The sequence below is a fragment of the Amblyomma maculatum genome, chromosome 1 (genome assembly GCF_055883805.1).
Source record: "Amblyomma maculatum isolate TAMU_Amacu chromosome 1, ASM5588380v1, whole genome shotgun sequence".
In the NCBI taxonomy this organism is placed as follows: Eukaryota; Metazoa; Arthropoda; class Arachnida; order Ixodida; family Ixodidae; genus Amblyomma; species Amblyomma maculatum.
Genome location: NC_139344.1, coordinates 262,572,904 through 262,598,460, shown reverse-complemented (window position 1 = coordinate 262,598,460; position 25,557 = coordinate 262,572,904). Strand labels below are relative to the sequence as shown.

The following is a 25,557-nucleotide window of genomic DNA, read 5'->3' as shown; positions in this document are numbered from 1 at the left end:
CCATGCAAGGTGCTGACGCAATATCAAGCCTATGCTGGAAGCAGCAGCCCTTCACTTCCCCACAGTACACAGGCACGCTTTGTTCGCTCAAAGCCCGGTTTAGAGCATTGCAATATTATAGCGCGAGTGAAGTCACATGGCTTTTTTTCATACTTCGCGGGCTCTCTTTAAATGCCAGAAAAAAGCATGATGAAGGGCATACATTGCTACAAGCCCCCCTCTACAATGCCGCCCCCCCCCCCTTCAAAAATTAAACTGCCCCCTCTAACAATGTGCATTCGGTCCCAAATTGAATACTAAATTTTGCATAGCTGCCCTTAGTTAATTATCTAATTAGGAAGAATTAAAAAATACTTTTATGAGCTCCACATGACATTTACCTATACCCTTTGTAGTACCAATGCGCCTATGTATTTCAGGAGAAGGGAGAAGTCACAAGCCACTGTTCTAGAGCTTTTATTCCTTTTCCTCAACCATGTAAATAAAGCAAGTGCCTAAAGATACCTGCCATAGTGGCTCAGTGGTTAAGTCGCTTGGCTACTAAACTGGAGAACCTGGGTTAAAACTCAACCATGGTGTCCGTGTTTCAATAGAGGCTAAACGCAAAGGCATCCATGTGCTGTGCGATGTCCCTAAACGTTAGAAGATCCCCAGTATTCCATAGAGATCCGTTTCAGCACTCCTTTCTTTCTTCTTTCACTCCCACTTTTCTCCCTTCCCTTACAGCACGGTTCAGACGCCCACAAATAAGCGTGGGCACCTGCAGAAGTGATGGCTTTCCTATAAAAATTGGAAGCTTTGGAGAGCAAGGTGTTTGACCTATGCTTAATTCTCCTTCCGTTGGGATCATATACAATAATTATGCCTGCGTCGGGTGTACAGGTGCCATCATAAGTAAATCAAAGATGCCCATCTCGAAAACAATTAACTTCTTTGAAACCAAAGCACAACTGTTGAGGTTGATTGGTGCACTGTATAATTTGCACTATCGCAATTAGGTCAACATACATATACACATATTTAGGGCAACAAATTTATACTTTCTTGCTAATATTGCCTTCCATTTACTTTTGACAGCCCCTGCACCTATTAGCAATTTTTTTTTAAAGCACAGGCACATGTTATGTCTTCTCTTTTCTAGCCCTGCAGTGTAAGCAAGCAGGCCTTCCACGGTGCAACCAGCAAGTTTTCTTGTTTTTATATCATCTGTTCTCGACTTCTAATGCGGCTGATGAATCTCGCATGTTGCAATCAAATGGCAATCACAATGCACTGTGATAAGCCAACCGCTAATTTCACTTTCCAGCACTAGTATTTCTACACACCGGCACAGCAGCTCAGCTTCAAAGCAGAAACTCAGCATTATATTCACAAAATGCACAATTCGTGCTTGGTGCCCGCACAGGTCCCAAGAAAAAACAATGACGCAATTATGCAGAAACTCTAAAAACTGCCAAGAAGAAACTAGCAAATAAGAAACTGTAATACTGTCGAACAGTTACCCACCAGAGGCTCACAGGATAACACATTAACCCTTTGACTGTTTTTGCCGTATGGGTACTGCGCTAAACGCATAGCATTTAAGAAAGTTTGACTCTGGGGGTGAATGTTTTTCAGAATATTCGACAGTCAAAGGGTTAAGAAAATAACAATTTTCATGGCCTGCAAAATTATTGTTGAACAGACTGGCTCAAATTAAGTCATCTTATACTGGCAGTACTTTATTCCCAAGATACTTAAGATAACGATCCTAGAGCGGTTGTGATTTCCAGATAGGTTTAGGTTTATGGGGTTTAACGTCTCAAAGCAACTCTGGCTGTGAGAGACGTCGTAGTGGAGGGGTCAGGAAATTTCGACCACCTGGGATTCTTAACGTGCACTGACACCTCACAGCATACGGGCGCCTAGCTTTTCGCCGCCATTGAAAAGCGGCCGCTGAGGCCAGGATGCAATCCCGCACCCCTGGGCACGTTATTCGAGCGCCCTAACCACTGTGCCAACCCAGCGTGGCTTGTGACTTCTAGAGACTTACAAAGCAAAAGGTTCTATAAATGTGAAACAGAGCGAAGAAACTCTAAGAAGTTGCATTAACAATAGAGAAGATATTAACAAACTTAAATTTATTGCAGCCACGCTTCACAGTCACAATCAACCAAGAATCAATAGACTGTACCCCAAGTTCTAAAACTGGCGCACTAGCACATGCACCGGGCTACAAAAAGGTTGCAAACTTCTAGGCATGGAAACTGCTCAGCCAGACATTTCCTTTACAAAGCGTGGCACAGCCGCTGTGAGAAACAGGAGGATTTTAAAACCTTTTACATGACAGTGCAAGCGGCAATTCATGACTTTCCACTAAGGTATGATCAACATGAAGCTGGTTTTTCCTAACAAGGCTCTCAATATAAACATAATCCCTTAAGACAGCTACTTTTTATGTTGGCAACTTGCCGGTCAAACAGCACTTGGAATGATGACAAGTCCAAACTGCACTAAAATCCCCTTCAGAGCAGGCTTCCCAGCTGCTATGAATGTGATTTTTGATTCACTCCTAAGCCCAACAGCAAAGAAGGTTGCAACCCAGGCTATATGTTGGTGTGGGACTAAGTATGGAAATCCAAGACCGTCAGGTTCGCTCGACCACACCAACCATCGCAGGGCGAATGGTGCGATCTTTGAGCTTGTAGCCAATTTTGGATACCACAGCTACAGTACCAGGCTCCTTGGTGGCGTCGTGGTGCACAAACACAGCCTGGTGCTCATTTGGGTCAAACTTCATTCCAATAGGATTGAGCTGTGTGAGTCCATGGCGCCGAAACACTGCCTGCATTTGTGCCTCAGTCATTTCAAGGCCAGTGTAAAGGTTCTGCAGATGAGGGTTGTCAGCGGTGACGGCTTCCTTAGGAACACTTGACAGAGCACTGCTCAGCACGTCGGCAACATCCAGCAGGTCCTTGCAGAACTTCTGGATGCCAAATACACGAGCCTCTTCGATCTGCTTCTGCATCCGCACACGCAGGTTCTCATTCTCTGCCAGCGAGCGCTTGTACTTGTCCTGCACCGCAGCAATGCCGATTCGCATCAACTATATAGCACTCACAAACCGCCGACAAGAATTTATATTCCTGTGGCAAAAAGTTACACGTCCATCAGTTAGGGACAAACCAACCCCACAACTGAAAGAAGAAAGCATCACAAGTCTATCATAGCCACAACCACTGTAATGAGGATTGATCTGCAATCACCCCAACAAGCCCAGTAATGCCCACTGCTGGACAAAGCCAACTTCCAATATTCAATTAACCTTGTAAGAACAGAGTTTACAGAGAACATTTAATGCAGAAGCCAAAGATTTTTCAAGGGTTGAAGAGGCAGCAGAAGTCAAGAGAAAATGTAAATTGCAAATTGTGAGGTTAACGTCCCAGAGCAGCACGTGGGCTACAAGGGAGGCCGTAGTGGAGAGAAACTTTTTATTGGGGAACCACAAAAAGTGGGGCACCATAGTGGACGAGTCCGCATTGATTTCAAATAAAATTTGTTCAAGTGACTGGACTGAGAGCTTCTTTTTGGCAAGAGCTTTTAACATTGCATACGCTATAATTTCTTTTTTTCTGCACTTATGAGACACTACATATCAATGAAAATTATCAAGTCACATTACAACCTTCTGAAATAGTTTGTGAGCTCAAGGAGCCTTTTGAAAAACCTTATGCTGTTCAGCTTTGTGTTTATTTCCGCAGGACCCTAAATTGCTTTCCTTTTCAAATCTTGCAATAATAGCTCTCAAAGGTGAGATGCCAATGCCAAAAGACACCAATGCTTTTCATGTGTCCACCTAAGTAGTCAGCTCTTCCACTGAAACGGAATAAAATGGAAACCTGAACACAAAGGCCTAGAAGGAAATGACATAGTGAGACCAAGCCTGAGCTCTCGCAAACTGGGTGAAACCATATCCCTACTCCCTCACCTCCTAGGAACATATACTGCGACAGGAAAGAAGGCCTTTCTTACCACCATACAAACAACTATCCTTCTTGAATGCCATTAGACAGGAGGATAATACAAACTAACACACTATTAATCCGGCGAAATACCTAGGTTACTGTCCTTGGAGTAGGGCAAGCCCCACGCTCTACCATACACCTTTTGGGAATGCCAGGAAAAACTAGACCAAGCTTTACAAGTTACACATCTAACATACAAGCAAAGGAGACAGCTGTGACCACCAACGTGAACAAACAAGCCTGGACCATCCATACAGTCCGCAAGTCAGCTACCACAAGCGATGCCCTGGACTAGTGTTATCTGTCGCCAAGCTTCTGAAAATTCCTTCTTTAAGCTAAATAAAAGCTGCTTCTCTCTGTCTCACTATCTCTCATACCCTGGCCCTCCCCTGTCTCCTGGTGTGCTGGCTTGAGTCCTACGTATCAGCTGGCCCTCGTTCATGAAGCCTCAGTTTATTATTACTACCCAGTGAACAAATAGTTGCATGCCATTAGAGTCTGCAGCAATGGAACCACTCCATGGATCCCTGCCTGCACCTATTCTTTCAAAATATTACCTATCACTCGCACACGCCCATGCCCCATGCTGCTACGTTTTTCTGTGCACCACTTTTCAAACAATGATGACTCGTAAAAGAATACATTTCACTTTTGCATTTTCGAGAAATAAAAAAAGCACTGCTATTTTAAAGAAGGTTAAGGGACCCTTTCCAGCCAACTTGCAGTTATATGTGAAATTATGAACAATGATGTAATGCAGATATTGCAAGAAATGAGGTGGAAGCATTACAAGAAATTGAACAGTAAAGCCTCTACCACAAAATCATCTAAACTGTCAGACCACCCACAAAAGAAGATCGGCGTGACATAATGGTGCCATTTCATTTTTTGTATTTCCCATCATGCTTCACTGGCTGTCGCAAAGCCATTCACCTGTTACCGCTGGTCTTAAGAAAACAATTAACAAAGAACATAGTACATGGTGTTGCTTTCAGACAATGGCTAAGTCCACGAAATAGAAAACAGGAATGCAAGTGGCTTGAGAATTGTTATGTTATACTGGGCCAAGTCCTAAAATACATCGTTTATGATCATTAACCTAAATGCCTGTGATATTTAACTCAATTTCATGACAACTTAACAAATACTAAAATTTAAAGACATATTACTTCTTGATACGATAGAAAGAAGAGAAGCAATCCAAAGGCGATGTAAGGTGTAGCCATTTACAATGATTTCTACGCACAAATGGCCCCACAGGGCAGCATCAACAATAGAGAACCTTTTTTTTTCGTCACTCTATTTGCTAGCAGTTCTAAGCATACACCTGGAACAGGTGCTTGATTTCAATGCGCAACTGACGTCCACCCGATTTAAATGGCTCTGCTTGGAGAGACATCCTTTTATGTCTCTGACCAAATTCCAAGCTGTAACTTGACTTGAGGCTGCTTGTGTGATTAATAATTTTGGCAGCTATCTGGCAGCTATCTTACCAGTACACAGCCGCAATAGACTGGAACTTTTAATTTTGAGTAGGACACATAACATATAGCAATTACTGAAAGCATGTCAATGAGTGCTGTATAATATAAATTCAGAATGGCATGAAAGTGCTACATATGCCAGTAAAGCTGTCAAAACATGAAAACAGTGATTTGCTCTAGCTATCCAGTGTATGTATCATTTGCAAACTGGTGTATGTCTAAAACTTCAAATACAGGAAACTAGAAGTAAAACACAGAAACACAAAGAATGTTAGTAACATCCTTTACACGTTTGCTTTCTATTCTTTTTTTGTCAGCAAACATATTCACTATGGCAAGTTTGGGCTGTGCCAGCTATCACCAAGCACATGCTGCTGCTTCTACCAAAACTGCTTTGCCCCTCTTGTTTGGTTTTCTATAACCATGCACCACTGGACATTTGAAGCCTAAGAAACTCCAGGAGATGGGCCTCCATTCGATCATTCAACAGTCGGCAGTTTGAACCAAGACTGTCACTCACATCTGACACCTCATCTGCCAGAACAATAACGAGTTTTTAAAAGCTATGCCACTTGCTACAGTCAGACCTTTTTGTTTAAAGAATATTTGCATCCTCACTCCAACACAGTGCTCCAGAAAATTTGCTATTATATCCAGTTTACGCTCAGCGCAAATCGAATGCAATGCTTATCAAAGATTTCCATGGCGAGGTTGCATGCAACAGGATTTTTAAATTGTGTTACATTTTCAGTAAGCTGCTGCTGCTGTGTAACCACTACTGAAATGCCTTTTGTGCTCTTGTCACTAGACTGCAGAACACTGTGACTATGGAGAATAGTCCTTTTCCACTTTTTCAAGTGAGTCAATTCCAACATTTGGATACAGTGAATAGCGTACCTGCTCCATGCAGGTCATGTAACCACTATTGCAACCACATACAAAGAATTTCTTTCCCACATTAGCACAAAATCATGCTTTTCTTGCAATTACCAAAATCATAAGACATTCAAGACAGCAGATCTAATCACATCTTTGCAGCCACAGACAAAAGGAAAGCATGAGACAGTCCCACATATCATTGCATACGCTGAGCTGCCATTCAACCAACCAAGGGTTGTTACTGACAGCACGTCATTATGAAACAGCACACTGTCAGCTACACACATCTCCCTGTGGTTGGAAATGGAGGGCTTGGGAAAGTAGGCCGTATGAAAGCTTCTACAGTCGACGCCCAGTAAACAACACTCAGTTAAACGAAAACTACAGATAAAAGGAATTAAGCAGGATTATTTGGATGGTCTTCCATGCCTGCAGTAATAAAACTTTCCAGTTAATCGAAACACTGCTTACTTGCTGTCTTTAGTGAAGTGGCACAAAAGCTAAATGTCTCGAATCCGCCCTAAAGTATTTGTGCTCACACGTTCCAATGACAGTCTCACAACAAAAAATTCTTTGTAGCCCACACTACTGTAGGCGCAAGCCAATCCAGTAGTCGTCCGTAGGCCACCTGATTGTTTCCGTAAATGCTGTTCCTCTGCGTTAGACCTGCATGTGAGCAGTATTTCAGTGTGATGGAGAGCACAAAGAAACGGCTGCACAATGCACTCTGATGTGATAAAAGTTGAACCTTGTGCAGGAACTTGAGCAAGGTGGCCTGTCTGAACAGAAATTGCTAAACTGAAGTTTGACATCCCAAAGTCAACAATGCTGTGGATCTTACATAACAAAGCCACCATTCAAGGAACTTCTTTATGTAAAGAATGGGACTTTTGCTTCAAGCTGAATGTGGATGAGGACAATGCCATATGAAGAACTAGATGAACTAGAAGAAGAATGCCATATGAGGAACTAGAGGTTGAAGCATGCACGCAGTGCCAATTTGCTGATAAGCGGTCCCCCTTTTAGAGCCATGCAAAAAAAGAGTAGAAAATTTCAGCGTTAGCGATGGATGAACGAGCTGATTTGAAAAATGATACAGCCTAGCCTTCCAGAGCTGTGCTGCAACAAACAGAGATGTTTGTACCAGCTGACAACAGGGACGGTTGCAAGAGATTTCAAGCAGACATAAGCCGCAAGATATCTTCCAACATCGACAACAAGGGCCTGCTTTTATATGGAACTTCCATCAAGGAATCTCACCTGTACATGTGGGAAATGCAGTAAGGAGTGCATTACTGTACGGAGGGAGGGGGGGGGGCACAAACATAGTGGTAGGAAAGTCGCAGCACCCACGTTACTTCAAGAGCATTTGAGACCTCTCTGTGACCTACCATGCCAAAAGAAAAGCATGCATGACGATTGCAATTTTCAAAAATTGGCTGAGGGAGGAAGACAGAGGGTTTACCAGGCAGGGCAGGAAGGTTGTCTTCATTGTGGACAACTGTCCTGCTTATGGCCAGAGTGGAAGAAGTAAAGTTAGTCTCAAAATCCTTGCCACCAACGCCACAGGCGCCACCCAACAGATGGATCAAGGAGTAATGCAGAATGTTAAGGGCCACTAACACTGCTAGCTTCTCCACTAAATGCAGCTGTATGCTGACAACAGGAAAGATTGCAGCATTTACTTTCTATCTGCTGCACACATTTTGACCCACCTTCAGGAACAAGTGCAGGCAATTACTGTGAAAAGGTGCTTCCATCATTCAGACTTTGAAGCACACGAACCAATATCTGATGAAGAGACAAGTATCAATTACGATGCTGAAGCCGACACTGTATTCAGCCAAGTAGCGCCCTCTGCCCCTTTCTCGCCACAGGACTATGAGACAGAGGATGCAAAAATATGACCACCTATTTCAAGGAAAGCCTCAAGGGGATGATTGCTAAAGTGCAAGCTAAGGATCCATCCTCTTCCAGTGATTAATGTGAGGACCCTGTGCCCAGCACAGCTAGAGATGCAGCTGTACCTTTGCAGCAATACTCTGAGCACAAAAAGTGTGCAGAATTTCATCCGAGCCTCTAAAACATGCACACTTACTTTGTAAACAAGCAAGTCAAGAATGTGAAGCAAATCATGATTCTTTTCGTGCACCCACATCAATAAGGGCTTGTGCAATTTAAATAAAGTTGTGCTGCATGAAATATAGTACTTTGTTTCAAATAAAACTTCTGATAAATGGAGCACTTTTTGAATTTCTTTCAAGTTCCGTCTACGAGGCTTCCACTGTACTTGCTCAGAATTAGATGACTAAATAATGAAAACAGGCACACATATCAAGGTTAAGGTCTTTAAATGCTGACTAAGGTCACTAATTTTCCATGTATGTGCCGCTGCTCCATAGAAATGTCAGCAGAATCGGTGGGGAAAGTGCCCCCCCCCCCCCCCCCTCCCCAAATATGTGCTGCCCTTAGAGGTGGACCTCTCATCAGGCCAGTCTCACTAAGTGGTCGTTCTCTCTCTTGCCACAGCACCTTTTCATCTACCACTATGCTTTCTAATAAGCTCCTAACATTCTATTCTATCACAATGAAATATGATAAAAAAGACAAATTCAGCTATCAAATGCATACCTCGGGAAGGCAGGGAGGAAATAATGGAAACGGTGACCAACACAATATGGCACACCTCATATGCCACAACTCCCATGGTACAAGCTTTTGCACATGAGGGTAAGTACATCTATCACAAATGTGCTTGCCCTGTGTGTTTTCCTGCTTCCAGGAGATACAAAGCCAGTAAAATAAAGCAATGGACTCTTTTTCAAAATCCCAGCTCATGCCAGCAACACCAAGAATAAACAAAAAACAGATGCATGCAAGGCATAATTTACACTATTACTGGCAGACGGTCAGATGTAACAATTATATGTGAGTACTTTACAGACTCGCTGTTACTGTACCGCCATTCAAAATGGTGTTACTAATTAGTGCTCGCAACATACCATTCACATCACACATACAATACTGCTTTCATTTCAAAAACAAAGTGTTGAACAGAACCAATAAGCACATATCACACATAATAAACATTGCATCAAGGTGATAGTACTTCAAACAAAGCAGTAATGCCCCCTGCCCTCCACAGAAAAAGAATGCAGCTGGTAAAAAGCAGCTACCAGCTGCTACCAGCTGCTACCAGCTGCTAACTTCTTTGGAATAGGTAAACTGCTACTCTGCTCAGTGCTGTTCTAGGAATGTTTTTTGAGAAGCAAAAAAGATGTGCATGCTGCCAGAGATGCTACACTTCTACAAAGCGCACTTGAGGCATTGGCAAAGACAGCACTAGACAAGCAAAAATCATTAAATAGTTTGATACAGCCCAAATTCATAAATTTCATCAGAAATGCAATGTGGTCCATGAAAGGATGGCAACTCAGGCCGTCCTAACTAGAGAAACGGAGAGAAAATTATCCAGATTTCAGTGACCTTTTGAAAGCAGTTGTACGATTCCGAAGACCACAAGAAAACGAGTGCCAGTCAGGTTGGCTTCCCCACACAACACAAGCCACGGCAAGTTCATTACCAAATAGGGTGGGTTTACTGCACCACAGCCGTGTCAAGTGGAAAGCATTTCATCAAAGCTAAAGTTATTCCCGTTTTCACCACCCCTATGACTACTAAAATGAGTGCAAGACGCTGACTTAAGGCAGCAACCGTTTTATATGCACGTATTTGCATGTGCTTGTGGCACCGATCATCAGCTTCTTGTTGCCAAATTTAAGCTTCAATTGAGGAAAACGCAGAAAACTAGAAGGCCTTTCAGGTATGATCTGGATCAAGTTCCATCAGAATATGCTGTGGAAGTGAGGAATCGATTTCAAGAATTAGATCTGGAAGACTGAGAGCCTGAAGAGATGTGGACTGATGTTCGTGATATAATACAAGAAGTTGGTACTAAGGTAATTCCAAAGCAAAAGAAATGCAAGAAAGCAAACTGGTTATCTGAAGAGGCTTTGCAAATAGCTGAGAAAAGGAGGATAGCAAAAGTTATGGGGGAAAGAGAAAGATACAAGGTTCTCAATGCGGATTTTCAAAAAATAGCAAGGAGAGATAAGAATGTCTTCCTGAACATACAGTGCCAAGCAGTTGAGGACAACAGCCAATTGAGGAACACAAGAGCTCTGTATAAGACAATCAAAGATATCAAAGGAAGCTTCTGTGCTAAGCTTGGCGCGATAAAGGACAAATGAGGCAGGGACCTCACTGAAGCCTCAGAGATAAAGAGGAGGTGGCAGGAATACACAGAAGAACTGTACAAGAAGGACCCGGATGTGCAAACCCAACATAAGACAGTTGTGATTACTGATCTCGAGCCGGGCATTCTGAAGAGTGAAGTTGAATGGGCCTTAGCCAGCCTTGCCTAGAACAAAGATAGCGGAATTGATGGCATTCCAGCTGAGTTGCTTCAAAACCTCAACCATGACGCTGTTGACGTTCTGTATACATTATGTCAGCAAATTTGGACAACCTTGCAGTGGCCACAGGATTGGAGGAGGTCAGTTTACATCCCCATTCCAAAGAAAGGCAGTGCCAAAGATTATTCCTGTTCCAACTACCGCACGATCGCGCTTATTTCGTATGCTAGCAAGGTGATGTTGAAAATCCTCCAAGGTAGGCTGCAGCAGTATGCGGATCGGGAGCTTCCGGACGTGCATGCTGGGTTTCACGAAAAACCCAGGTAGTCGAAATTTCCGGGCCCCTCCACTATGCCGTCTCTCATAGCCTGAGTTGCTTTGGGACACTAAATTCCATAAACCAAATCAAACTTCTAACCACATTTCCTCTTCCCTCTACACAGACCTCTACGAGAAAGAATGCGGCAGAGTATTAAACAGCTGGAATTCCTATTCACTCCAACTACATACACGGCACCAGAAAGTAGTTTCCCAGCAGTGAAAATTATAATCTGAGTTTTCAATAATTGAAAGCATGATTGTCTTGAACCCGATACGCATTGCCTATATACCACTACACACATGTTTTCGTCCAAATCTCCCCCAAGGCTTTGAGAAGTATAATTGATACGCAGCACAATAAAATGCTTTTTATGGGCCCACTACCAGCACAGCTTCCCCAAAGTTGCAAATTAAGTTTGAAGAGCAGTATTGGGCACGAGGGTGTACCATGGGAGGCGCCCGCGTGACAAACTAAGTGGGATAACGTGTACTGAACTGCTGCTGTGGCATGCTTTCCTGGGGTTTAGACGAGTGTTAATATTACATTCATTTGTTTATTATGCACCTCGGTCTGGGCTCATAAAAGCTTAATTGGAGGCATTACACAAACTCATTTGGCAATAAAGCACTTCACCGGGTCAGCGAGCTGTCGACTTTGCCAAGTTTTACCTACTGCGACGACGATGCGCACTGGCTGCAATATTGCTATGCTGTTATGGCAAACTCTGAAGCTGCCACACAATCAATCAAAGGTAAGCGGTTAATGAATCCTGGTAATGAGATTCCTCTGTAAGAGCAGTGGAGCTGTCAGGTGCCTTGATAGATGGCGGCACTGTTCTATTGCTCCCATGAACGTAGTGGAAAAGACGTAGTGGGAAAGTTGGACAGTCATGAAGACAGATTAATTTTTATATTAAGTACGACGAAATGCTTTCCATGCAGCGAATTCTTGCGCGCTGACATGCCTTCATTGGCATTGTGAATTCGGGCTGATTTCGCCACGAATAGTAGTTTTGTTGACACACACCTCAGTACATCAGAACGTGTAATGTAGCATCTCTCGTTTCTTCACTTACTCTTATTTGAGATTACTACAGTACTACAGAAACTGCTGCCCATGGCAGCAAAACTTTCTAGTTTACTTCAGTTATCCAATATGGCTGCTTGCGCGCGCTTGGCAGCACAGTTCGCCGATCGCTTTTGTGCTGGCCGCTGCTAGAGCGGTTATTCCTGTTTTTTGTTGCTTATTACTCACGCAGCACTTTCACATATTTTATTGAGTACCCACCTCATGCACTTATTGGTTTTTCTATTGTGGCAGCTCAGCCATGCGCTGGCATCAAAGTAGTATATCGCGCCTCACCTTGCGGCATGGCCGCCGTGGCGGCAGCGCGCTAGTGAGACAGCACTCGCAAAAAAAGAACCTGCATGAATAACATACTTGCTGTGTGCCAACCTAAAATGAAAATGCACTGCCGAATATATCGTGCCATCTTCCCTGACATGTGGAAATTTTTCATCGTTTCCCTGACATTTCACCGATTTTTCCCAGTGCATAAAATTTAGCTAACCATTCCCGGTCTTCCTGGTTGCTAGACACCCCGGGTGCATAGTTTTACCTTTTAAGAGTCTTTTGTGCAAGTAAAGTGAAAATAATTAGCTAATTTTATTTGCGAAAACCCACTAATGACTACAGGCAACCTGGGAGTAACATGATGGTGCTACATGAGTGTAGTACAGCCTCCTTGTCACGCTTTAACCCCCCCCCCCCCCCCCTCCAATCGACGAATTCTTTTTAGTTGACATTTTGTCTATCACTTCGCCAATTTCTGGTTACAATTAGCACAAAAATCTTAAAAATCAAGAATTAACACAAAAATAGCATCACCACCACTGGCATTCGTGTCAATGGTAAATTGATGGCTGTCAGGCTAAAAATGCGCTAAAGGAATGAAACTTTTTTTTTTTTTTTTTGTGAATAGCTAGCACCCTGCCCTGTTGAGAATTTCAACCAACCAATTCCCAGTAATAACTAGTGTTCGGTGATGGCAAGAGCGCAACATCAGACTGTACGAGTTTGACTCATCAATATAGATATTGGTACAATTGCCCCTTCATGGATCACTGCCTTGTCGTGGCGGAGGGGCTTGCGAAACTCGATGAAGTCGTGAGCTCTGCTGTGTAGGGCCACCCAAGATAGACAGGTCACGGCAGAGAGTTCTGACAAAATGTGATTCACTGGAGAAGGTAATGGCAACCCACTCCAGTATTTCCTGCCAAGAAAACCCTATGGCCAGTCACAATACCATTAATGATATGACGCCGGAAGATGAGCCCCCCAGGTTGGAAGGCGTCCCACATGTTACTGGGGATGAACAAAGGGCGATTCCTAGTAGCTCCAGGACGAATGAAGCGGCTGGGCTAAAGCCAAAAGGACGCTCAGTTGTGGATGTGTCGGGAAGCGACCGGAAAGTCCGATGTTGCAAGGAGATATATCACATAGCAACATGGAATGTAAGATCTATGACGCAAGGTAAACTGGATGTCGTCAAGCGAGAAATGAACCGATTGAACATTGATATCTTGGGTATCAGCGAGCTCAAGCGGACCGGAATGGGAGAATTTAACTCCGGCGACCATTATGTCTTTTATTGTGGGCACGAATCCAAGAGAAGGAATGGGGTCGCTCTCATAGTAAACAGAAGAATGGGTAAAGCAGGGCTAGGGTACAACCCCAAAAACGACCGAATGATTTCACTTCGGATCCAAGGTCACCCTCTCAACATAACAGTTATCCAAGTCTATGCACCGACCACTACTGCTGAAGAAGCTGACGTTGAGAGATTTTATGCGGACCTACAATGCCTTTTAGACCGCACCCCATCATCAGACGTCGTTTTTCTCGTAGGAGACTGGAATGCCAAGGTCGGGAGTGAAGAAATATCCGGAATTGTAGGCAAGTTCGGTCTTGGCGAGTCAAATGAAGCTGGACAGAGGCTAGCAGAGTTTTGTCAAGAAAACAACCTGACCATAGCGAATACTCGTTTTCAACAGCACAAGAGGCGCCTGTACACATGGACTTCACCGGACGGTCTGCACAGGAATCAGATCGATTATATTCTTTGCCGGCAGAGATGGAGAAGCGCTATACAAGCAGTAAAAACAAGGCCTGGGGCCGATTGTGGCACCGATCATCAGCTTCTTGTTGCCAAAATTAAGCTTCGATTGAGGAAAACTCAGAAAACTAGAAGGCCTTTCAGGTATGATCTGGATCAAATTCCATTAGAATATGCTGTGGAAGTGAGCAATCGATTTCAAGAATTAGATCTAGAAGACAGAGAGCCCGAAGAGATGTGGACTGATGTTCGTGATATAATACAAGAAGTTGCTACTAAGGTAGTTCCAAAGCAAAAGAAATGCAAGAAAGCAAACTGGTTATCTGAAGAGGCTTTGCAAATAGCTGAGGAAAGGAGGATGGCAAAAGCTATGGGGGAAAGAGAAAGATACAAGGTTCTCAATGCGGATTTTCAGAAAATAGCAAGGAGAGATAAGAATGCCTTCCTGAACATACAGTGCCAAGCAGTTGAGGACAACAGCCAATTAAGGAACACAAGAGCTCTGTACAAGACAATCAAAGATATCAAAGGAAGCTTCTGTGCTAAGATGGACGTGATAAAGGACAAACGAGGCAAGGACCTCACTGACGCCTCAGAGATAAAGAAGAGGTGGCAGGAATACACAGAAGAACTGTAGAAGAAGGACCCGAATGTGCAAACCCAACATAAGACGGTTGTGATTACTGATCTCGAGCCGGGCATCCTGAAGAGTGAAGTTGAATGGGCCTTAGCCAGTCTTGCTAAGAAGAAAGCCAGCGGAAGTGATGGCATTCCAGCTGAGTTGCTTCAAAACCTCAACCATGACGCTGTTAGCATTCTGCATACATTATGTCAGAAGATTTGGACAACTCTGCAGTGGCCACAGGATTGGAAGAGGTCAGTTTACATCCCCATTCCAAAGAAAGGCAGTGCCAAAGATTGTTCCAACTACCGCACGATCGCACTTATTTCGCATGCTAGCAAGGTGATGTTGAAAATCCTCCAAGGTAGGCTGCAGCAGTATGTGGATCGGGAGCTTCCGGACGTGCAAGCTGGGTTTCGCAAGGGCAGAGGAACTAGAGACCAAATTGCCAACCTCCGCTGGATCATGGAAAAAGCAAGAGAGTTCCAGAAACCCATCTACTTCTGCTTTATTGATTATGCGAAAGCGTTTGATTGCGTAGATCACAGCAGATTGTGGCAAGCTCTCCAAGAGATGGGAGTTCCAATTCACCTCATCTGTCTCCTCAGGAACCTGTATGAAGGACAAGAGGCCACAGTCAGAACTGGGCATAGTCTTACCGATTGGTTTCCGATTGAGAAAGGAGTGAGGCAAGGCTGCATACTGTCGCCCTGCCTATTTAACCTATATGCAGAGTGCATCATGAGGAAGGCCGGTCTGGACGAGTCTTCATATGGAGTGAAGATTGCTGGAAAACGTATCAACAACCTTAGATATGCGGATGATACCACTTTAATGGCAGAAAGTGAAGTGGAACTCAAGAGACTTCTGATGCGCGTACAAGAAGAGAGTGAGAAGTTTGGGCTTAAACTGAACATCAAAATACAAAGATCATGGCGTCTTGCCCTATCAAGTCCTGGAGCATCAATGGACAAGAAGTGGAAGCTGTGACAGATTTTCTCTTCTTGGGCTCCAAGATTACCTCGGAAGGAGACTGCAGCCATGAAATTAGGAGACGCCTGCTTCTGGGAAAGAGAGCAATGGTTAGCCTTGGCCGCCTAGTAAAGAGCAGAGACATTAGTCTGCCAACCAAGATCCGTATAACTCGTGCTATGGTCTTTCCAGTTGTGATGTATGGATGCGAGAGTTGGACTGTGAAAAAGGCTGACCGCCGAAGAATTGACGCGTTTGAATTGTGGTGCTGGCGAAGACTCTTGAGAGTTCCTTGGACTGCCAGAAGATCAAATCAGTCGATATTGTCGACCATAAACCCTGACTGCTCATTGGAGGGTCAAATTCTAAAGTTAAAACTCAGCTACTTTGGTCATCTGATGAGAAGAGAGGAGTCGCTGGAGAAAGATTTGATGTTGGGAAAGGTTGACGGTCGCCGGAGAAGGGGTAGGCAGCGAACGCGATGGTTAGATGGCATCCTCGAGGCACTGCAGATGAAGTTATGTGATGTTAGGAAGATAGTGAGAGACCGGAAAGCGTGGCGTGAAATGGTCCATAGGGTCACGAAGAGTCGGACACGACTGAACGACTGAACTGAACAATTGCCCATGACGAGTACAGCTTGAAGTTGGTGGCTATAGGGTTAAAATGCACTGATAGATAGTACACCAGGGACAACCATCCTACAATCCCACTAATGGCGCATTCGGTTGGGGGGACGAGAGCAGAGGCGTCAAGCATTGCAGAGCAGTACAGGAGCACGCCGAGCGAAGGTGTAACTGTACTCCTATGGGAACGCTATCTGCGTGTCGAGAGCAGAGTGCCACGACCATGTGACCACACTTCTCTTCCCAGCATCCTCCGCCTGCCCGCAGTGGCGGCCGTTGCAACTCGAGGAGAGGCCAACGCTCCGTATAGAACCACTTGTTTTGTATGCGTTTTGTATGCCTTTGTTCTCACAGCGCAGCGATCTGCCTCCTTTGGCCCTTTTGATGCCAGCAGCGACTCTCAAACATGCATACAGCCCCTGAGCAATGCTTTCCGCTTGCCGAGCGTCAAGGCTTTGAAGCCGCCATTTTGAGCGTCGCTGACTCGAGAGAGAGAGAAAAAAAAAGATAGCGCATATACGACGCTTTATGCCATGTGACTTCCTCTACTATCACTTTAGACGAGGGAGCAGCCGGAAGTGCACTCGGGTGCTCTCAGCGGAGGAAAAGCCCTCCTCCTCTACCATTGGAAGCCAGTGATTCTACTCCTGCTCAACCACTGAAGGGCGCCCGCTTGTCTGAGAGCACTTTCAAAGTGCTCTCAAGTGCGCCTGCTCTCCCACTCGAATTCGCCATAACAATGATTAGGATAGTACAGTGAGCATGGTGTGACCAGCCTTTTGGTAGAGCACCACAGACACTCCAAAAGTCATCCAGCACTAAAAGCATAAAAGCTCAGGCTTTGCACTTGACCTAAAACACTCCAACCCACATAAGCTCTCTACAGACCTTGTTGAAAATGGCCAAAGGGCGCTGCCATATTGGAGACTGGATTGCGCTCATAGCACAGGAAAAAGCTGTAAATTCTCCCCAGTGTGTTGCTCTTGATGGCCGCTAGCAGGCACCAATTGCACTCCGGGTAAACAAACTGCGGACTCATCAAGTTTTTCTCCAAACACATTGTGCAAGAGGAGGCATTGCTTTCAAGGCAGTAAAAGAGGGAGTGCACTCATAATAAGCTCCACGGCATAGCCGGCAATGGTGACACTTGGCTGCAGCAAACACTTTGCACGAATGCGGATTGGGCTGTCCCACACAGCTGTGACATCAAACACATGTCCATGTCCAGGTCATACCATTTGATAATACCGTAAATTACTGCAAAAGCGTCCCTCAAGAGATAAGTAAGTAAAATATGACAGGGGCCCTTCCTCGGTTCCAAACAAATATTCAAGATGGCGACTGAATAAGGTGGGTTGTGGTTTGTGGGATTTAATGTCCCAAAGCGACTAAGGCTATGAGAGATGCCGTAGAGGAGGACTCCGCAAATTTCGACCACCTGGGGTTCTTTAATGTGTACCGACATACAGCACACGGGCACCTTGCTTTCCGCCTCCATCGAAAATCAGCCGCCGATGCCGGGATTCGATCCTGCTTCCTTGGAAACAGTAGTCCAGTGCTGTAACCACTGCGCCACCCTGGCGGGGGCGACTGAATAAAACAGCGGCCTCTGAGAATATGCAATGCAATCTGCACTGCTTTATCGAAACTGATTTGCAAATACTACTTTATTGCAACCTTTTGACTATTTAGACACTGTCAAAACTATCGAAATATTCCTCAGAATCCAACCCAAAAACAAGGTCAACACATTCGTACCTCAGCATGTCGCAGTCTTCATGACCACTGCACCATTCTCACTGAGCCAATCATGCAACTCACCATCCTCAGCCCGTCAAGCGCGCATCGCTTTGCACTTCTAGCCTTATTCATGGACTTTTTGCAATCCAGTTCAAACTCGCGAGATGTCCAATAAGTTCTTGGCCCTCAGCCTATGCCACTGGATGACCTCTAGCTTCTTTTGTACGGTATGCAAGTGCATACTGCACAGAAAACTAACTGTACTCGACATTGACACTGAAAGACAAAAATTTCAGAAAAAAAAAACTTTTTCAGGACCTGCAGTGGGAAAAAGGAAGGTTAACTTTGTAGTGCACAGAAAAAGTGAGATTCGCCAAAAAAAGGGGAAAGGGGGCACTCACACAAGAGGGGGTGATTACGTGGCATTGTATGGTATGCTTTCAACAAACCAGCCATGACCCACAACATATTGACACAAAATGACAAAAGTTAGGTCTAATACTCCTGTGATGTAAAAGTTAAGTGTGAATGAGCAATGGTGCTGAAAAGGAGCAACCCTTCCAGTGTACAGGGTCATCCACTACATCCAGCACAGCTGCACATTCGAAGCAAACTAGCAGATGAAGAGAAGCCCCGTCACCAGGTCCACCCTCGCCTGCACCATCGCTTTGCTCTGATGCACGGCCCATGTGCTCGCACATTCACCTTAAAGCAGTAACCGCAAAAGGTGACAGCCCTTAGCGATCCGTCGCGCGACGCCGCCGCCAACGCCTGTCGTCGCATACCGCACGGAACGACTGGGCTCAGCGACAGAGAGGAGTGTTTTCAGCATTGCTCTGTTACCGCTGCCCAGTCATTCGGTCAAAGGGAGTGCCATTTACGCTACATCACATTTCTAACACTAAACAGCATGAAGTACGATAAAACACTGATGAAATTTCTTGTAACGCATCGCATTTTAAAGGGTCACAGTGCAGCGGTGCGCCGCTACACTGCAATGCCGACTTGCATTGCAAGCAGCGACTTTCTCCTGCTCCTTTTGAAAATTAACAATATCTAGACACACTAGCCTCTTTTTTTTTTTTTTTTTCTTTTACTACCCTTCCAAACTTTTACTGAATTGTCTCGATGCACTCATATATACACGGATCAGACGAAATGAGCGTGTGCAGGCACCGTGTTCTTCACCCAAACCGGACTAGGAAAACAAACTTCACACGCAAAAGCAAAAAAAAAAAAAAGCCAGAATGAAAGTTGAGCACCCCAAAGCCTTCTGCGATTGGCTGCCTCGCGAGCGACACGCGAAGTTTTCTAAAAATCCACAAACTGAGCGACAGTGACGAGCTGCAATGCTTTGGCAGCCCTCAGCCCATCGCACGAATTGTTGCCTCATGCGGTTAGCGCTTAAGAGTGGACGACCCTGTATGTACGCACTGCAGCAAGGTCATACTGGCAGGCAACCTTCCATCAAATAACCCTACCATCTCATCAAACATCGAGAGTTTTTCTTATTTTTGCACACATCCAGCTCTTATATTTTGCATGGCCACCGTTTCCAGACATAGACCAAAAACTTGATAATCCGAATTCAAAGGGGACTTAAAATTTGTTCAAAACAGAGTTCGAACTAAGTGGAAGTTGGTACGAAACACGTGTCTGATGCATGACATTATGTGCAGGGCCACTTTAGAGGCACAAGAGGGCATACAAAGGATTTTGAAATGTACGCAATCACGGAGCCTTGAGCTCGAACACTCACTTTGAACGGGCCTCCAAAATGCTACAATACCTTATCAGTACCACTCAGTCGCTGCATTCTAAATCCCAACCAGAAGGTTTGTTGAGGAGAGCAAGGCAACAAATACCATGACAGATGCTCTAAACTTGCTATGGTGGCGCCAGAGCTACATGCGTATAATGTGTGTCAGACGGCAAAAATACAGCCATTGAGAAGCAGCATGTGCCATGTAGAGACGATAGATGATGACGGAGGACGACACAGAGATGAGAAGCTACAAGTGCGCATGGTATTTGAAGCACCACTACAGATGCTTTAGAGCACAAGAGCATGAGCGCTGCCATATTTGGTTATGTGACCATTCTGCCAGCGCAGGCTTTCAGGCCTTCTGGTTTCGACGGCTATCAGCACACTGGCGCCCAGCTGCAAGGTGCTGTTCCCACTCTCGCTGGGGACAACGAGCTACAGTTGGCACAAAAACCTTATGTGAATGCGCATAGTAATAGAAAATGTTGAATTTGACCATCTAGTTAATTTACTGCATCCGTCTTGGCTCGAACGTCCCGAAAAACCCATTAGCCATCGAAGCGTTACCATATTTACTCGCATAATGATCGCACTCGCGTTATGATAGCACCCATAAATTTTGGGGCCAAAATTCGATTTTTTAAATTCCCTGCGTAATGATCACACCCCAAACTTGCCTCCGCCGCCATTTTTGTTTTCATGTCAGCGATACATGTAGGCCTACATGTATCGCTGACTAGAACACCAGGGTTGAAATTTTTGAAATTGTGTGCTGCATGTAATTCTAAGCACCGATATTCGCTTGTAAAGGAGAAATTAATGTTTACGAGCTCTCGCCTCGACTATGCTAGTACAGAGCACTCGCAACCCACATAAAACCTTCAAGGCGAAGGCAGGCAGTCAGTCTTGGGGAAGTCAATTTATAGCCGTTGGTGCCAGGGACTAAAGCCAGAAGTATCATTTGCACGCCGAGCAGTGCACCCCATTCCAGGAAAAAAAATAGTGCAATGTTCACTACAGAGGCAATATTTTGAGAAAGCAGCACAAGAAAATAGGTCTACCAGCAGACCCTAAAAGTCCTGGAGCATAACACAGAGTATCAAAAGTGGATCGCACGCCGTAATTTTGGTGGCCTGTCCCTAACAGAGAAATCCATTCCTAGCGGGAGACACGCCACATCATGCTGCCGCCGTCATTGCGGGATTTTCTTTACGTGGTAGAAAAAATACATGCGGCAGCGGGGGCACAAACACAGCATAGTCAGCGGCCGCAGTATCTGAATGCGCCAAGCAATCATTGCACACGGCAAGCCATTCCTTAAGTGCATCATCCGTGGCTTGTGCAGCGGCGTCATCTGGCGCCTCTTGCTATGATTAGAGCGCACCAAGCAGAAGTGAGCAGTTTGGAGACACTGCTAGTTTAGATACGGCGAGCATGCTCAATCAAAGGTCTCGAAACCAGGCAGCGTTTCCCCTAGATGGCGCTGATCCGCGTTTTTCTTTCGAAGCCGTGGTCCATTTTATTCTGTCCGCGACTGTACATGGTAGTGGCATATGGAGTTAACATACCAAAGTAACATGGGCGATTAGGATGCCGCAGTGGACGGCAGCGTATTAATTTCGTAAAGCTGGGGTTCATTAATGTGCTCCAACACCATACTGTATGTATGCGCATTGCGTTTTGCCTCCTTTGAAAAATGAACACCGTGTCCAGGACTGAACCTGAGCCCTCGGGCTTTCAGTTGAGCACCCTAACAACTGAGGCACTGCAGCAGGGGCCACTTCAAAGCACGGCAGTCTCTTCCGTTGGCAATGCTGATAAGCTCCTGCAAATGAGTGCCAAGTTATGCAGCTGGTGTCGGATGATTTCTGAAAGCTCGATCCATTACACGTTCTTTATGCGCGTTGCCTGAGAAATGACATGCTATCAGTTTTAAAACTACCACTGTGACTGTTTTCTCTGTTGCTTATTCATTATGCTGCCTCAGTTATAAAAATGCTGTAACAGTGCAAGCACGGTGCGGTTCCGCTCTGTAGCAGACAACTAAAAATATACTTTTAGCTTTTTTAGATGCCATGTAGCGAAAACCCTCAGCAATGACAAATAAAAAGGTGCCTAGAAATCATCCTGTTGTTTAGAACGATATAATAAAGGGGGCACCCCAGGTAATTTGTCACCTGACTGCTACACTCCAGAAGAGAAATAACTGCAGCCTTTTGGCAAACCAGAACAAAACAATAATTATTATTACTGTCTAGTATATTACACATGATCACAAAGAAGAAAATATGCAGCAAAACATTTGGTACCTGAGTCCTTGAGCTTTCAGTTGAGCACCCTAACAACTGAGGCACTGCAGCAGGGGCCACTTCAATAAACAGCAAAGCAAAAATGCCATGTGCTAAACAATCTCATTAATAAGCCTGGGCAGTCTAAATCAGTCTGAAGACCTTAACTACAGTATTCCACGGAGCCCCTGTGTCTCTTTTAGATGCTAACTCCACATCTCACTTGCACCTATTGTCCTGACGAAGAAATTTTAAGACATGCATGGTACAACAGCACCTCCCCAAACTATTCCCTCTAAAATGTTTCTCATAAATCCATCCCTCCCCACTATAAAATGAATATGAACATGTGATGCCCATGAAAGTTCAAACTTCTCACACTAAGGCCAGATAGCACATAGATATATTCACATATTCGCTGCATGTACAGGACCGTCCAAATTATGCACGAACATGGCTCAGTATGACCGCACTCCATAGAGCGTCAGCGCATCCGGTGCGGCGGCGCATCGAAGCGAAGTGGCGCAGGTCCACAGGGGTTCGGAGGCGGCGCTTCGTGTCGTCTGCTACAGTGCAAAACCGCACCATGCTTGCACTGTTACAGCGTTTTTATAACTGAGGCAGCATAATGAATAAGCAACAGAGAAAACAGTCACAGTGGTAGTTTTAAAATTGATAGCATGTCATTTCTCAGGCAACGCACATAAAGAATGTGTAATGGATCGAGTTTTCAGAAATCATCAGAGACCAGCTGCTTAACTTGGCACTCATTTGCATTGCCAACAGAAGAGACTGCCGTGCCCAAGCTAGGATGGTCTGCAAGTTGATAGCCTTCCACAGGATGGAATAACACGCTGCAGTGACTGAAGCATGACAATGCCATCTCTGTGCGTTTGGGCATTGCCAGCACACAGGTGCACTTCTCAATAAAGAAAACATGGTGCGCTTCCACACTTAGCAGGCAACACAAAGTACCGCCTCCAGATCCCTATGTAGCCACGCCAAATCTGCTGACGCTCCACGAAGGGCAGCCCAGCTAAGCCGTGTTCGCACATATTTTAGATGGGCTTGTACATAGCACCATCTAGACACTCCTGCTTGACATAATTGGTTGTTTCTCAAGGTAAAACTTATCTCATATGAATGATGAAAAGTGACATAACACGGCAGTGTTCCCCACGGGTCTTACCACGGATGGCTGGTTTACAAGTAGCCATACAACATTTCTAACTCTGGTGCTACTGTCATGCTTAAACTGCCAGCACAGCAGCAAGAGTTCCCATGTCTAAATTTGCGCTCACATGAGCAGGAACTTACATCAATGGTCTTAATTTGTTCAAGCAGCTTGCGGTTTTCTTCTTGGCAAGCAAGTAGACTAGGATCAGCTGCTGGCTTCTCTTCTTTGGGCTCAGCTTCTTGCTCATTTGGCGGTGCTGTGGTGGCCGTAGAAAAGAAAAGTCTGAAATGCAGCATCATAATTAGATCAGTGGGTGCAGACAGACAAATGAAATGCATTAAACTAAAAAGAGAAACTGGTGCCCAAGTTTTTGTAACACCGAAATCACAAAAAGAGAGCTCAATTTGGTCCACAGTCTAGCACCCAGTTACAAACTAGGACTTCCCTGAGAAACCTCCAAAATGCCCTTCTTAATGCTTACCCAACCCTTCTAGGTAGAGAAAATATCACTTTTTTCTTGCTTTTAGTGGTAAAATTTTTGTGAGCACCTGTACCTGCTTAAGGAAAATGCCACATACAGTAGGATGCCTTAAAAAATAACAAAGTCTGCAGCAGCCTGCAGGAACACAAAGGTAGTTCGTTGAAATGCAATTAAAGCTATTTTTAAGACAACAGCCTTTTAAGCACGTAGAGTGAAAATTTTTAACAGACTGGCGCGTAGCAACAAGCACAATATTTCATTCATAACGTCCGCACGCTGCTTCCTTATTTACTGACCATCCCTCTGCCAACCTTAGACGAGATAAATTAATCTGCGCAAAACTATGTAAGGGACGACAAACCGATTATCATGCTATTAGCAAGACAAGCATACAAATACATTTTCTCTGCACTGAACGCCGGCTAACAGGATTAATAAAGTCGACGCTGGTAACAAAAGCGACGAGCTCCAAACGAAAACTTTTGAAAGTATAGCACGAAAAACACCTGTACAACTCTGCATTATAACCATCGCCAAACACTGATGCTTCAAACATCTTATCTTCTATGATCGCAAAAAATTATGCACTACCTCCTCTCCTATTCGTGATCCACGTGATGATGAACTTAAGAACGTGACGGCCAACGCAGAGAATGAGCTAAATTAGCATACACACTAAGCGTTATATGATGTAATGATGTTACCTCCAGCCTTATCACACAACCAGCTCTATAATATTATTCCATTTGGCAAAGTGAACCGGCGTCGGACAGAGCAAGATTATGGCACGACACACGACATTGCATCAGTGAGCTCGCAAGCTAAGAATGAGCAACATTACCAGCTTGCTGACACTGCGCAAAACATCAGTACAAACAGCCATCCTGACACTTACCTCGACGAAAAGGGCGCGTACTGCTTTGGCGAAACATACGAGCTTAATCGAAATATCTGACGAAGCATGGGAGAACACATGGCTGCGGGAGGCGCCATTTTTCTGGACAGTGACGTCACATAATCCACTCCTAGTCGCGGAAGTCTCGGCTCTCGTTTCTCAGGCGTAGGGGGCCTCCTGGCCTCCTACATCGGTGAAAAATAAAGTTTGAATCAATCAATTAATTAATCTCAATGTTACTCAAAGTGCACAAGATTCATCGTTCGCTACTGCTGCGAACTCATCTGTCACAAAAACGAACCTTCAGAAAACGTCCTTGTTTCTGCATCCTAGATGGCGCGACCTGCTTTACCTTTGAGCCTTTCGCGGGCCGGTTGATGCCGGGGCTATCACGGCTATCACTCGAACCGACCGTGACCCCGGCGAATCAAATTTTAACCCTCTAATGCCCGGTGTATCATATATGATACACAAGATTTTAATTAAAGAAACACGGTTGGCTTCCGCAATGAACCTTCAGAAATCGATTCAAAAGTTCCCGCCATCTTTCGCCTACAATTTCCCGTTTTGCGTAGTGCAAATGCAGCACGCCAGGTGGCGCGAAATCGTCTTTGCAAGATGGCAGCGCCCGGCACTAGCGGTATAGTTATAGTGAACTAGAATACTTTCTAGTGGCGCGACCGCCTCCGCTGCAGAGGGCCACCAGCGGAAGAAAGGTGCGGCGGCGCTGCAATCGACCGCACTTGAAAGCGCGTCAGCTTTCAGGCGGCCG

At 44.9% G+C, this 25,557-nt stretch overlaps 1 protein-coding gene across 1 annotated transcript; it reads right to left on the bottom strand.

The window, feature by feature from the left end:
* Positions 1–2,098: 2,098 nt before the first annotated feature.
* On the bottom strand, positions 2,099–24,936 carry Roe1 (grpE protein homolog, mitochondrial Roe1). Its single transcript, XM_084591082.1, has 3 exons — positions 24,786–24,936; positions 23,550–23,691; positions 2,099–3,055 (listed from the first exon to the last, which is right to left on the bottom strand). Exons 1-3 carry the CDS (start codon positions 24,881–24,883, stop codon positions 2,627–2,629), a joined length of 669 nt encoding a protein of 222 aa, XP_084447208.1. The 5' UTR covers positions 24,884–24,936; the 3' UTR covers positions 2,099–2,626.
* Positions 24,937–25,557: the final 621 nt, after the last annotated feature.